A 14,099-nucleotide genomic window follows, 5' to 3' on the forward strand; every position below is an offset into this window, starting at 1 on the left:
TGTCGGCTTCCTCGCGGGACCCCTCCCCATTCACCTGCTAACCCTGACCTCGTACCCAGCAGGCTTCTCAACGTGATCCTCCCACATCTACGTCTCCCGGAGTTCATTTCCGGGACTCCTCTCCCGCGGCCCCCAGCAGTCCTGGAAAAATGTTTATTTGTGTAACAAAGCGTCGGCTGCGGGGCGGGGCAGGGGCTCCTCCTCCTCCGGGTTACTTCTTCTTCTTTTTGGTCACCTTGATCTTCCCCTCGATCAGCTGCTGGGCCTGCCGCTTGATCTCGGCCCGCGAGGGGATATAGGTGTGGTCCACGTCTGCGAACTGGAAGGTTTCTAGAAAGGAGGTCCAGGAGGAGGGCAGCTGCAATCTGGAGCCTCTGCTCTAGCGAGCTCGTGTAGAGTTCGGGCTTTGTTGGGGTGCATTTATCACAGGGCCAGCTATTAGCTATTTTTTTTCTTTTTTCCTGTCTTCCTGATGTTCTGGCATGAGGGGTCTTACAGATCCGGGGAGAGGCAGCCCTCTGGCAGGGCTAGCCAGTCCTTCAGGACAGCACAAGGCCCGCCCACCTCCTGGGAGTGTTCCCTCGTGCAAACCAAGCCATCCAGAGCCCCTCCACCCTCCTCCCCCTTATCACACTCTCACACCAAGCCAATAATCCTCTGCCTAAATCAACGAGGGCCAGGGCCGAGACAACTGGGGACATCGCCTACACAGCAAGCCCACTGGGATTATGCCAAAGCCCCATATGAAGCCGTTTACCCTGCCTTCCCTTGCCTTCCCAGAGAAACCCCATTAAAGACTCTGGCCTCAGCCTTCCCCTTGCTTCTTTCCACCTCCTGACGGGCAGTGATGCCCCGTGTGTCAGGAAAGTTAATACATTCTCCTTTTGACGGCATTAGCCTCTCCGTGTCCTCGCTAAGTCATTTCCGTAAGTTAAAATCCCATGGCTACAAGTGACACACTCTGTCTGTCCTTGTAGCCCCCACTGTCCTCCAGGCTGTCCTGGTCACACAGCCATCTGCCGCTGTCCCCTCCCCATCGCTGGGCGGCCTGGCCCCCAGCCCTGAGCCTGTACCTATCACATCGTCCTCCAGGTCTTCAAAGCTGATCCGTGTGTTCTGCTTCTCCTTCAGAGTTGAGGACTCCAGGGCATCCCTCACCTTGGTGCTGACCTGCGGAGCACAGGGGCCTGTCGGCTCCGAGGGCACAGGGCACGCACAGGCCCCCCTGCCGCGGGTACCTCCTCGGTCCCGGACAGCGTCTGCAGTCTGTCGGCCAGGTGCAGGAGCTTCCCCTCGCAGTACGCCAGCTTGCCGAACACGTCAGGCGGCTCGGAGAGCACCACTTCTTTCTGTAGGTCAGGAGAAGGGTCTCATCTCTCCCCTGGCTGCTCCCAGGGACCCTCCGTGCAGGCGGCTAGCCCCACTACGGCTGGTACCTGGGCCGTGGGCAGGGCGATGCCAATCAGCCGGATGTAGAGGTTGTCGATGCCCGTCTGGATGGTCAGCAGCAGCTTTTGGCTCTTGGTCAAGTTGGAGCCGGCCAGCTGGAGCCTCTCTTCCTCCTCTCTCAGCATGTCCTTCATTTTCTTCTCGACAGATTTGAAGCTGTTGAGGACGATGGGGAGGGCGGCACAGAGTCAAGGGCAAGGCGGCCGCGGTCCTGAGGTGAGTGTCACGCTAAATTCAGGGGCTCAAGAGCTCAGCTGTGGGCTACCCGCAGGCAGGTTGGCAGCGGACACACTGGGCTCCGAGCTGGGCCTGGCCCACGTGGGCTGTTCACGAGGGCCCCACTGGGCAGCCCTGGTGGGAGGCGGGGCCTCCTGGGGTACCTGACGGAGCTGGGCGCCTGGCGGAACTTGAGCACGGCCTCTTCTGTTTCCAGCTTCTTCATCAGGACCTCGAGCTGCGCCCGCCGCCGCTCACAGTCCTCCATCTGCAGCCCCAGGTTCTCCTCCGTGTTCCTCTGAGCCAGGAGGCGGCCAGCGATGTCCTGGCCGGGCCCGTGGGGAGAGAATCGGGTGTGGGCCTGGTGAGCATGGGCCACACAGACCCGGTTTCTTCCGGGATCCCCCAGCGGTCAGCACCGATGCCGACCGCGGCCAGGCCCTGGGGGAAGCCCTGGGAGACCCCACACGTTGCTCACACCACAAGCAGAGAGGGCAGCCTCCCAAGGCAGAGACCAGGAGATCACCCCTGAGCCACTGGTCCAAGGCAGGACAAGCTTGTGTCAGGGCGGGATGGAGCGAAGCTTACTACTAATAAAGCCCGATTGGATTAAACCGAGGGGCCAGGCAGTGGCAGCCTCTCATTATGGTCCTGGCAGTTTAGGAAGGGACAGAGTTGTAGGTGAAGGTCTCGCATTTGGACCCTCGAATCCCTGCGGGCTCTGTGTGGCCCCTGGAATGTGGCTCGGATATGCCAGCTGTGTCCCAGAGTGCTCTCTACTCTCAGCCGCGAAGCCACAGCTGTGTGCCCACATTCATTCAAAGGGTACCCGCAGCAGGCTTTGGGCTGGGGCGGGGCCCCCTGCCTTCCACTCACACCCCAGGAGGGCCAGGCGGCAGTACCCAGAGATGGGAGCATTGCACAGCCGTCTTCACTTTCTCCACCAAAGCAGTCACGTCTGTCTGGTATTCGATATCAGACTTGGAGGTCTCTCTTCTCCTCACTGGGCAGAGCAGAGGGTAAGTGGCCAGCATGCAGGAGGGTCACGGGCACTCTGCCCGAGGCCATCAGACACCTCCACGCACACCCAGGGCCTCCGGGAAGGCGACCAGAGAGCTAACAGATACCTGTCAGAGTAACCTGCGTTTCACCCTGCCCCCCCCCCCCGCCCCCGGCTGGCCCTTCAGGGACGCCCCAGGGCAGCTCCATCCGGCGGGTGCTCCCTGGCGCTCTTCAGAGGCAGCACAGGGGGCCGGAGGCCTGACCCAACGCTTCTGAGGAATCACCGGTTGGTCGAGTCTTGGGATGCTAGGGCACAGAACCATCAAGCTCATGTGACAGCTGAGAAGCTGGGGGCACGACCACACTTGGCAGTGCCCAAGCTTGGGAGCAGTGCCCTGCGGTGTGGGCTGTGGCTGTTGGCACTCAGCCTCTGCAGGTAGGGCCGGGAGAGGCAGGGGCTTGGCTGTCTCCCTCATCCTGGCCGTGGCTGGCCTCACAGAGACCCGAGTCCCTGCCGGCCTTTTCGGACCCTCACTGGGGGCGGGCAGAGAGCCGAGTGCTTACCTTTCATGGTTTCTGTACTCATCAGATTGGAGGGGAAGTCCAAGTCCCGCTGGCCCTGGGAGGAGGGGGAGGAGGTGGTGGGCGGAGTCTTCTGCTGGCAGGGGGTGCGGGGGAAGCCGCCGGTCTGCCCTCCGCTGCCTTGGGGTCCCTCGGGGACTCACCCTGCGGTACTTGTCGCTGGTCTCCTTCGTGTGGATCTTGTCGATCAGCTTCTTCTGCTGATTGAGCCGGTTCTCCCGTGCCCTGCGCTCCTGGATGAAAGTCGCCTCTCCTCGCCTCATGTGCATCTGGGGATGTGGGGGGGGTGGATGTCTCACCGCGACTTCCCACGGTGCCAAGTCCAGCCATCAGCTTTGGTCCCCATCTTCTAGACTTGGGAATAGCGCCGAAGCCCTTGGCTGTGCCCTCCGTCCTACCGGGCGCTCCTGCCTGCGGCTCTCGCAGTCCTGCTGGCCCTCCATTCTCCTCTCCGGACCCCCTCCCCCTGGCCCCTGGGAGTGCCGCCTTCCCCAGCTGCAGCCTCGGCTCGTGGTTCGCTCTGAGACACCGTTTCTGCAGCCTCTCTGAGCCTCGGCCATCGGCCCTGGCGACTCACCGGAGTGATTCCCTGGGTCTAAGAAGGAACTCCACATCCGCCCCCAAGCCCGGTCTCTTCCCGAGTGCCCTGCTTTGGTGGCTAAGTCAGTCACCCCATGCCTGCTCTCCCTACCCCCGTCCACATCTCACTTGGCCCCACACCTCATCGGGTGACCTTCAGAGGCTTCTGGGCCCCAGGGACGGTCAGGCACTCAGCTGCACCACTGGTCTGTTCCGCGGCACCAGCATCTGGGCTCTGCTTACCCTTAGTCTCTGCAGCCAGAGCACGGCCATTTTTGAAAGGCACATTTCTCCTCCCGGAGCTCCAGGCTGGGTGGGGAGCCAGCACCTAAGCCCCCTCCCCCCTGCACCCCTCTGCCTCTACTGGCTCAAAGGCCCCCTTCCTCTGCCCCTTCTCTTCCAGCCGCTTCCAGCTCTCCTTTGGACCCATATGCCTCAAGGCCTTGGTTGTCCGTCGCTTCCAGGGTCGGGACCACTTGGGTATATCCAGACCCTGCCCCAGCACTGCCTCTCTGAGCAGCTAAGAGCCCAGAGTGGCCCCACATCACCCACTCATCTCTGGAGCACAGGCCAGTGGCTGTGTGACCCTTCACGGACTACTGGATGGCCCTTACACTGCCCCCGTCACCAGGATGGTACACACCTGCCTTGCACGGGCTCTGAGGTGGCCCTGGCACAGCCCGGGCGAATGGATGGCCCTGCCTGCACCAGGCTGACTGTCTCCCTCCTGTGTCTACCTCCCGGCTTCCATGCCCAGGGGGCCACTCTTACTGTCTAGGAGTAAGTGTGTGAGCAGAGCAGGCCGGTGAGGTGGCCGCTGGACCACTCCAGTGACCGCAGGCAGTGCAGGCTGGGAGTGTCCCAGCGGACCCTGGGCCAGACGGGTCTGAGACAGGGACCTGCGGGGCCCCCAGGCCTGGGACTGGAGCTCACCTTGACCTCATCTGTAATCATCATGGCGTCCCGGGACATGACCGTCATGTCTGACAGTTCCGAGCAATAGTCACCCACGAGATTCTGTAGCTTGTCCAGCCCCGTGGGGTAGCCTGCGAGTTTCTGCATCGAAAGGGGTGAGAGCAGGTGGGCACAGAAACTGACGGCCCAGGGGCTCCACCGGATGCTGCCCCTCATGCCTTACCCCTACGGTGCGGGCCCTGAGGACACTGGAGGGTCCGCCTGTGGCCCTAGCCCCCACCAGGCACAGAGCAGGGGGAGGCATTGTTTCAGGAGGGCAGACAGCATTTTCCTGGCGGGCCCTCCCACTGCCCAGGAGCAGACCCGCAGATGTACCGCCAAGGAGGGTGTCATGGGACCGTTGAACTGTGTGAGTGGTGACTGTGCCCCACCCGGGGAGCCTGCTGCTGGGGAGTGGCTGCTGTCTGAAGTGTAGCAGAGAGGCTCCAAACACGGACGTGGGGTCAGAGACTAGGGCTCAAGGCCGAGGCTGCCCTGACCAGCGGGCTAGGGGAACTTGGGAAAGCCACTTAACTTCTGAGCGTGCCCCGTGTTACGCTGGCTCTTTCACGAGGCTGCTGTCAGAATCTATAGGTAATGAGGCATTAAGCTCAGCGCCAGGCCGATAAACATCTAATACATCTTGACCCTTACTCGTTTGTTGTTAATAACAACAATGTAGAATTTTGTTAGTTTTTAAAAAAATATAGATGGCCCTGGGGGTTATTTTTTAAAAATACATATGGTCTGAAAAGAACATGCCCCTGGGGGACATAATTGCTCAAAGGAAGGAGGGCTGGACCCCAGGAAATAGCCGGAGTGGGGTGTTGGGCCCAGGAAGATGAGGTGGACAGGGCCTTGGCTGAGGCAAGAGGGACAGGCCAGAGGACCATGACACCTGCCTGTGCAGCTCTGGGCGGAGCCTGGGGGCCTGTGACTGCAGCCAGGAAGAGCGGCAGCGTCTGCCCACCCCGCCACATCTCCACCTGTCACCTGGCCGGCTGCACTGCCCTCCAGGGCCCCCCCGTCCCAGCCTCGGGTGAGGGAGTGCGGACAACCCCCTCACTTCCCTGTCCCCTCCCCCTCGCAGCCCTAGGGCCCCCGCCGTCCAGCCCGCCCCTCTTCTGGTCCTCTTCCTTCCCACGAAGAGGCCTTCGGGGCCCCTGGGGGCCTCCTCCAGGCCTCCCCTGCTGGGGGCCGGGCGGGTGGCTCAGAAGAGCTGGGCAGCAAGCTCCAGGGTCCTGGCCTGCTCAGAGGTGACCTGTCCTCTATGATGAGGGACTTTCTGGAGGCTCAGGTGCCATCTTTTGCCCTCAGAGGCTGTGCAGCGATAAAGGATGCGGCAAGGTAAAAACACCGGACGTTCAAATACGTGCAAGAAAACCCAGACAATCCTGATGTGTCCCGTAAGATGCCTTTTTGAAGCCGCAAATTACAAGTTCTTGACAGAATGCTTTCACCTACAGGTTCACAGTGCCCCTGCTCAGCTGGGGACCAAAACAGGGCTCTGTCCCTGGGGAAAACCAGCATGGAGGAGAGTTGCAGCCTCTGCCCCGTTGGTGGGAATGGGAGCCATGGCCCTGCCCGGGAGGCTCTGGTTCCCACTGAGACCCTAGCCCTGCTTGTAGGCTGGGGCCTGACGCTCCCGCCTGCCTGGCCAGGTGGCTTCCCTGGGCTGGGGTGTCGGGTGAGGACGCTCACTTTCTTCAGATAATCCAACAGGTCCACGTATAGCAGGTAAATGTTCTGACTGGTGGTGATCTTGACCATGGTCTTTTCAATGTTATTCTCCAGCTGGCGGATGACCTGGGGGTAGCCCGAGGGCACCCAGTGCTTAGGGACAGACCCCTTGGACGCCCACCAGGAGGTGACCCGGCAGGCTGCACTTTCTTCCAGGGAGGGTCTGTGTCTATGGCTTTCTCCTAGCCCCGCCCCTCAACAGAGTCCCATCCCTCACTCCCGGGGCCCCGCCTCCCGGAGAAGCTTCGCCCCGCCCGCCGAGGCCCCGCCCGCCCGCCACCTGCTGCAGGCGCCGCTCCTCCTTGGAGGCGTCGGGCTGGCTCTGCAAACCGGCCAGCTCCTGCTGCAGGCTCTCCAGCTTCTCACCCCGCCGCCGCACCAGGTGGATCAGCGCGTTGTGCGCGTTCACGCGGTCGTAGACGTACTTGCGCAGCTTCTCCCGCGCCATCTGGGTCGGGGAGGGCACGGCCCGCTTGTGGGTGCGCAGGGAGCCGCGGGGACTCCCAAGGCTGGCGGGGAGGGATTGGGATCTCGCTCTGCCCCCCACCCGCTCCAACGTTGTTTGCACTGGCTGGGCGAGGCTGAGGGGTCCCTCCTGTGCCACCTTACCTCCATGGAGCAGCCGCAGTGCGCCAACCTCATGGACGTGTCCTTCCCGCAGGCCTTGGAGATGATCCGCTGGTCGTACTGCGGAGCGGTGGCGGCTGAGCTGAGGCCCCGGTCTCTCTGCGTACGCCCAGCCGCCAGTCCCTCCAGGCATTGTCCCCGGGCCTCTCTACCCTGTGTTAGCCCAACAGCGAGGGCCCGTCCAGGCCATTCCAGCTCAGAAGTGATGGGAGTCGGAAGAAGGCCCAGGTCTCCCTGCACGGCCAGAGAGCCAGAGAGGCCCCTGCCGCAGGGGGAGCCCAGAGAAAGGATCCCAGTCAGGCCCACTCTGCCATCTGGGGTGGGCGGTGGGGAACCTGCCCATCAGGCTTGCTGGAGTGACTGGAGCCAGGGGAACAGGTTGGGGAGCCCCTTCCCAAGATGCCCCTGGTTCCTGAAAGGTAAGATCGGGCAAAGGCAAAGGCGGATGTCCTTTCGGCCCACCTGTGCGTGGGCCTGTTTCAGCAGCCGCAGTCAGTCTGCCCCCAGCCGCAGTCAGCAGGGAGCGGGGAGCAGGGCCCCTCACCTTCTTGGCCAAAGCCCAGTCCTGGGCCCCTTGGCGGATGTTGCGGCGGAGGAGAGCCAGCGTGGCTCTGTTCTTGACCGTCTTCTCCTTCACCGCCTGGATCTGCAGTGCCCGGCATTGCTCTGGGGGTGGAGGGGTGGGCACGAAGGTGCTGCCGCCACAGCTGTGCTCCTTCCTGCCCTAGCCTGGGGGCACGGGCTTCCCTGCCCTGCAGTGCTCATCTGGATGGCTCAGCGATGGCCGTGCTGGACAGTGGGGAAGGTGAGTGGCAGCCAGAGATGGGCGCGTCCTGTGATCCCTTCTACACCCAGTGGCCAGAGAAGCAGGTGGCTCCTTTCCTGTCCCCTCTGCTATGGGGTTCACTGTGCTCACAAATCTCCTTGAAGCCCCCTGCATGGCAGGCCCTTTTGGTCCCTCCTCTCGGGTCCATTTGGGGGTGGGTGGCCGCTCGCCCTTGTTTGCCCTGGACTGGCCCTGTTTTAAATCTGAAAGCCCCTGGGCCCTGGATAGGGCAGGCAGGCTGGTCCCCGGGGGCAAGTGCTCACCCTGGAGCCGAGTGATTGTCCTCAGCTCCTGGATCTGCCCCTCCACATCTGCCTCACTGCACACCTTCATGGTGGCCGCAGGGTCCTCCGGGCCCCTGCGCACCTCCCGCCCTCCCTGTGCTGGGCCTGCTCAGCAGAACCGCACCTAGTTCAGATTGTCCCCGGAATCTTGGCCCATTGTGATGGGGGCCCGGGGTTCTCAACCATGGAGCCCTGGAGATCCAGGCCCCCCTGCCCGCCCCCCGCTCCCAGCCAGCTTTGGGGTTGCCTCCTGCATGCTTGAGTCACGGCTGCTGTCTGGTCAGAAGCACTGCCGGGGTCAAGGCACTTGCCATGGGGAAGTGATTTATGGCGATTTGACACTGCATCCCACACCAGCCCCTGTACCCTCCACACGCCAAGGCTGTCCTCAGCCTCCTAAAACTTCTAATCTCTGCCTTATGGGGTCTCCCTTCCCTCAGGCCACCCCAAGCTCGGATTCCACACCCAGGGTGACCTGGCTCACGAGACCCCTGCCTCAGCCCTGACTACCCCAGCTCTCCGTGACCTTCACCTGCTGCCTGGAGCCCGCCCTGCTCCGCCTCCACTTTCCTGGGGCGATTCCTGGGTCTGGTTTAGAAGCCGCCTCCCCCCGCGGGGGTGTGCGCAGCCCAGGCTGCCCTAGGGTTATGGCCTGAACACCTGACAGCCGGGATTCGAGGTCGCACACGGGACAGGCTGCTCTCCCGGCCGCGCGGCGTGGATTAGCCGGGGCTGCGGCAGCCGAGTGCCCCCACCAGGAGGCGTGTTCGCAGAGCTGGCTCCTCCTGAGCTTACAGATGGCCACCTCACTGTGTCCCCACATGGCCACCCCTGTGTGCGTGTCTGTGTCCTCCTCTCCTAACAGGGACATGGGCCTGAGGGGATCAGGGCCCAGCTCGTTTTAACACAATCATTTCTTTAAAGCCTTATCTCCAAATGCAGTCATATTCTGAGGTCCCGGGTGTGAGAGGTGCAACATGTAAATTTGGGGACACCACTCATAACAATGGCCTTCACCCAGATGCTGTCACATGTAGGACCTCCACAACCTTACACACACCGTTTTGGCTTTTGGTCATTGCCAGTTTTTAAAAGGTGAGTCCAGGGGCACCTGGGTGGCCCAGTCAGTTGAGTGTCTGACTTCAGTTCAGGTCACCATCGTGGTCCATGAGTTTGAGCCCTGAGTCAGGATCTGTGCTGACAGCTCAGAGCCTGGAGCCTGCTTCAGATTCTGTCTCCCTCTCTCTCTGCCCCTCCCTTGCTCATGCTCTTTCTCTCTCTCTCAAAAATAAATAAATGTTGAAAAAAAATTTTTAAAGGTGAGTCCAGACCCATTTACAACTCCAAGTTCACCTTCTCCCCTCTGAGACCCCAGGGGGTTGGAAGGACCAGTCAGGGGCCTGGTCTGCTCCCTACAGCGAATCCTCCCCACCCTTCTCCCAGGGCCTGAGGCAAGGCGGCTCACTGTCCCTCAGTATTGCTTCCCCTTCTTCCGCAGATGCACAACCCCCGAATTTTGGTGGGGTACGTGGCATCCCAGAGCAAGGCTATCTTCTGTGGCACCTTGGGACTAAGTGCATCACATGACTTGGTTTTGGCCAATGGAGTGTAAGTGGCGAGGGGACTGTCCTCCTCCCCAGTGACTGGGATGAAGACGCGATGGCTGGAGCTGGCACAGCTGCCTGGGACCACGGGGTGGACCCGGAATAGAAGCCATCACAGCAGGGGGTGGACTGAAGGGAGCCTGGGCCCCGACTGCCTCTCAGCCCCAGACCACCCGTCGGACGGGAAAGAAAACTCAAACCCCAGCCTGCTCTCGCCACGGTTATCTCCGGCTTCCCGTCATTTCACCTCCCTGCTAACAATTCCCTGGTGCACAGTAGGTGCGCGATATTCTTTCGAATGACCGGCTAGGCCAAGAGGTCCAGGAGCCGGGCTGGGGCTGGGGCGGTGTGGCCCTGCGTCGTGTGTCTTCAGCCTTACTGGGAAGGTGGGTTTGCCCAGGTTTTATGTAATCTCTGCCTCTTCCTCTGCTGGGGTGGGTGGAGTGTGTAGTCTTACCCACTCCAGAACTTTCCTTCCATGTGGACGGAGCTTCAGCAAGCTAGCTCTGGCCTCCCCCCACCCCTCACTTCATCCTCCCCTGGAGAGAAGAGACTTAATCTGATGGGTGTGTTCGGAATGGGAGGCAGGCAGGTGGTAGTGGTGGCCTTCCAGCGCCCACAGGAAGGTTCTGGGGCTCAGCATTAGGAACTGCCCTGGCAGGTCCTCAGGTGTATGCTGCTAAGGTGACATTTGTCTCTCATCTCCTTGCTGCTTTGCTGCGCCTCCTGACTGATGGAGAACTCAGGTGGTAAAAGGGCAAGCATTTATTTGTCCTACGACCCCCTGCAGCCGCTGTCACCTCGGACCGTGGGGGATGCTGCGGCCGGACAGGGAGTGTCAGAGCACGGCGCCTGCAGACGGCCCTTTCGCCAAGCGCCCAGAGCCTCTCTGATCCTCTGCAGCTCTCAGCGGCCACGGTGTTTCTCGCTGCCCTGTGGGAGGCCAACTACCTACCACAGGGACAGCCCCTCGGTCTGGCCTCCCGGATGGGGGGCGGGGCGGTCTGCGCAGGTTTAGCAGATCTGGCCACGCCCGTGTGCAGGGGACACCGTTGGGTCACCTTAGGGTGTGGGGAGGGCCTTTGTGAGGGGGGAGGGCCAGCCTGGCGTGCGGAGGCCCCGAGGGTTGTGTTCTAGAAGTCTCTGGCCTGAGTCTTCTGCGCCCCAGCGGGAGATCTCCTAGTGGCGCGCATCTGTAGGAGGCAAAGGGAGGCGGCTAGAACCATGCCCTAAGCTGTGCACCAGGCCGAGGTCAGTCAGCGTTGTGTCTGGCCAGTCTTCCTGGGGTGCCCACACTCCTCTGCAGCTCCCCCATTCCAGAGCCCCCCACCCCTTATGCACAAGGGGCTCTGGGAGGTCTGGCGTGCCACCCACTCCCGCCCCTGCAGGAGGACAGGCCAGCAGGGAGAGGCCCTATCCAGCCTGCACGCTGGGCCCTGGGCTTGCCTGCCTCAGCCCCTGGCACTGGACTCTCGGGTTCTGCTTCCCGCTGCCCCCCCCCCCCCGCCCCCTACCTCTCACCTGTGCCCAGGTCTTTGGGGAGCTGCCCTGTCTCCAGGAAGAGCCAGAGGTTGCTGCATCTGTGCGACTCCACTCGGGTCATCCAGTAGCTGGCCACTGAGCCTGTGACTGGGGGCAGGGGGCAGCGGCCAGTGGGCTGTGGGCCTGGGCCTCTGCATTTCTCAGGGAAAGGGGTCTGGGCAGATGGTGGTGGTGGACTCGGCAGGTGCCCACTGAGAACTGGGACCCCATCCCAGGAGGCAGGGATGCCCAGAACCGCAGTCTCGCCACCCCTGCTGAAGAGCCAGCATCCCCTCTGGCAAGCAGGTGCATTTCCAAGGCCATTGGCACAGGCCCAGGTACCCACCCACGGCCACCAGCACGTTCCACTGGAAGGGGTACCGAAACTTCTTTTGAATGAACATCTGCAGGCCGAGGGTTGCAGCGGTGCCTGCCAAGAGCCAAGGTCCCGTCAGCCAGCCTGTCCACGAGGTGCTCGGTGCCCCCCAGCACCCGGCAGGCTCCCAGCCCCTGACGCCACCTGCTGGGGAGTCAGGGTGAGACAGGAGGGCGAGGTCTCTCCATACCCCAGGAAACGGGGACCCAGCCTACCTGAGACAAAGGTGAAAATGCCCTTCATGAACGCGTTCGACTGGCACGCGGCATACTCCTCCAGTCCCTGGGATGAGGGAAGGGGCTGAGGGCTCAGCTCCCCTCCCTCTTCTTTCACCGTCCCTCCAACCCCTCCTTCGGGCACACTCTGCCCGTAAGGTAGAGGACCACTCATCGTGCGGCCCTGGAGGCTTGGACACATCCCACCTGCCTGCATGTTCACCCAGGATGCCCCGGTCCTCATGGCAGGATGGTCCCCCTTCTCTCTGTCCTTCTTCCCTGACGAGGGCACCCACCCCACCGCGCCTCTTCCCGCCCCGCTCAGGTCAGCTTCCGAGGTCGGGGACCCGCGTCCCAGGCTGGCCTTCTCACCGGGTGCTTGGCGGCTACGGCGTCGTCCACCCGGGACAGGCCCAGGTTTACCATGGCTGGTGGGTCACGGGAGCCTGGGGGCGGGCCTGCGCAGGACACGGCGGAGGGGGCGGGACCACACGGAGGGGCGGGGCCGAGCAGAAGGGCGGGATTTGCGCCGGACAGGGCGAAGGGGGCGGGACCGAACCGAGGGGTGGGTGCGCAGGACAGGGCCGAGGTGGCGGGGCCAGTGGAGGGGCGGAGCCTGCGCCGGAAATGCGGGGGGCGGGGCGAGCAGGCAGGAGGGGTGGGGCGGGGCTAGTGTCCTGCGAGAAGGTGGGAAAGGCCGAGCTTTTTCCGGATGGTAGATAGTCTGAGCAATGGGACACAGGTGGCCTTTGAAGTAGAAGGGGAGTGAGGCTGGGTCCTGGCCAGGTCTCCTGGGGGAGACTGACCATCAGTTTAGGTCACTGGTCAGAACATTGAAGTTTTAGCTGGCACGCTGGGGATGGACAGGGCTTCAGGGACTCATTCCCTGGGCTACTGGGTCCTGTGGGACCTGTGGGAGGGTGTAGCTCACCTGTATGCCCCAGCCCCAGCCACCGTGGAGGAGCAAAGCTGCCTCCTGGCCTGAGGATGAGGCTGGGCCTGGGCTGTTTTCCTGGGTGGGAGGGGCAGTGTCTGCCCAGTGGCCAAGGCTGGGTGTTCTGGGGGGGCAAGACCCCTCCTTTGAGGCTCTGGCCCTTCACTAAATGCTAATGTTGGCCTTAAGAATAAAAATAGTTTACCAACAAATGTGGATTTATTGGGGAATAGCAGAAAATTACAATTTGGGACATGCAAGTAACGTCAAAACCACAGACAAGTCTAACGAGGGAGAGAAACTATTTTATGGAGAAGAAGGAAATGGGAGGGGTTGTCTTGAACCAAAGTTCGCTGGAGAAAAGCAAGGCTTCAGGGCGACGGAGACTTTTCACAGGCTGCGTTGCAGGGGGCCTGGACTCCTTGCAGGAGGGACAGTGTTGGTCTTTGCCCGTGGGGCCTGTAACTCCTGCTATGCCCGTAACTGACACTGCACGGTGTGGCTCCACCTGTAGGCCAGGAGAGCCACGGCCAACTTGGAGGGTGGCGGTAGCCCTGTGCATGGCCCCCAGACCCGCTATCTTCACTTGTGCACACAACAGGGGAGGGTGGGCTGCAGGCTGGTGCCCCCACCCCTTCCCCGGCACCCCAAGGAGGCCCTCCTGTGCTGTCCACACTCCATTTGCCAGGAGCTGCTTCTGCCTTCCCCACCACCTGCCTCCCATGTGCCCACTCCTAGAGGGTGTGCGTGTGCCTGTGCACGAGCGTGTGCGAGCAGCCCCTCTTCCGTGGACAGGGGCCTCCCTGGAGGCGAAGAGGCCGAGGGGAGACACAAGGGTCCAGAGAGCAGGCCACCCCACTTCTCTGCCCCTGCTGCCCCCTGGTTCCAGGGCACCCCCAGTGGCCTCTCATTAGTGAGGTGGGGTCAGCCCCTCTCCTGCCCGGTGTGCCCTGTTCTGGCCTGGAGGACACCAACCCCTGCCTCCTCTCCCCTGCTTCCCCCCCCCCCACCTCAGCTTCCCCATCTGTCCCTCCTTCCTCACACCCCTCCTTTCTTCCCTCCTCCTCCTTCTCCCTCTCCCCCTTCTTTCCCCCTTCTCCCCGCCCCCCCCCGTCCTCCCACCCCTCCCCTCCTCCTCCTTCTCCCTTCTCCCCCCCTCTTTTTTCCCCCTTTCCTCCTCTTCCTCCTTT

The 14,099-nt window shown here is 62.3% G+C and overlaps 2 protein-coding genes and 2 long non-coding RNA genes across 5 annotated transcripts in view; 2 read left to right on the plus strand and 2 right to left on the minus strand.

Annotated features, from left to right (window-relative positions):
* Positions 1 to 2,283, plus strand: part of LOC115276137 — a 3,242-nt gene extending 959 nt beyond the window's left edge. Inside the window, exons 1-4 of one of the 2 annotated variants that reach the window (XR_003901828.1) lie at positions 178 to 926; positions 1,132 to 1,355; positions 1,598 to 1,665; positions 1,883 to 2,283. This is a non-coding gene — a long non-coding RNA (uncharacterized LOC115276137). Of the gene's footprint in view, positions 1 to 177; positions 927 to 1,131; positions 1,356 to 1,597; positions 1,666 to 1,882 lie in introns of those variants that run through there. The other variant, XR_003901827.1, reaches the window with a different exon arrangement.
* CCDC183 (coiled-coil domain containing 183) lies at positions 124 to 9,408 on the minus strand. Its single transcript, XM_029919967.1, has 14 exons — positions 8,239 to 9,408; positions 7,694 to 7,815; positions 7,132 to 7,209; positions 6,803 to 6,970; positions 6,484 to 6,588; positions 4,762 to 4,884; positions 3,393 to 3,518; positions 3,232 to 3,286; positions 2,568 to 2,668; positions 1,830 to 1,990; positions 1,437 to 1,605; positions 1,239 to 1,349; positions 1,074 to 1,170; positions 124 to 330 (listed from the first exon to the last, which is right to left on the minus strand). Exons 1-14 carry the CDS (start codon positions 8,306 to 8,308, stop codon positions 212 to 214), a joined length of 1,605 nt encoding a protein of 534 aa, XP_029775827.1. The 5' UTR covers positions 8,309 to 9,408; the 3' UTR covers positions 124 to 211.
* On the plus strand, positions 3,597 to 9,433 carry LOC115276138. Its single transcript, XR_003901829.1, has 3 exons — positions 3,597 to 6,129; positions 6,249 to 7,954; positions 8,700 to 9,433. It is a non-coding gene; the product is annotated as an uncharacterized LOC115276138 (long non-coding RNA).
* Positions 9,434 to 10,612: 1,179 nt separating this feature from the next.
* Positions 10,613 to 12,459, minus strand: TMEM141 (transmembrane protein 141). The gene is made up of 5 exons (XM_029919985.1): positions 12,348 to 12,459; positions 11,976 to 12,042; positions 11,731 to 11,814; positions 11,385 to 11,492; positions 10,613 to 11,056 (listed from the first exon to the last, which is right to left on the minus strand). The coding sequence occupies exons 1-5, from the start codon at positions 12,399 to 12,401 to the stop codon at positions 11,043 to 11,045; spliced, it is 327 nt and encodes a 108-aa protein (XP_029775845.1). The 5' UTR covers positions 12,402 to 12,459; the 3' UTR covers positions 10,613 to 11,042.
* Between the last annotated feature and the right edge of the window lie 1,640 nt (positions 12,460 to 14,099).

Source organism: Suricata suricatta, chromosome 13 (assembly GCF_006229205.1).
Source record: "Suricata suricatta isolate VVHF042 chromosome 13, meerkat_22Aug2017_6uvM2_HiC, whole genome shotgun sequence".
Classification (NCBI taxonomy): domain Eukaryota; kingdom Metazoa; phylum Chordata; class Mammalia; order Carnivora; family Herpestidae; genus Suricata; species Suricata suricatta.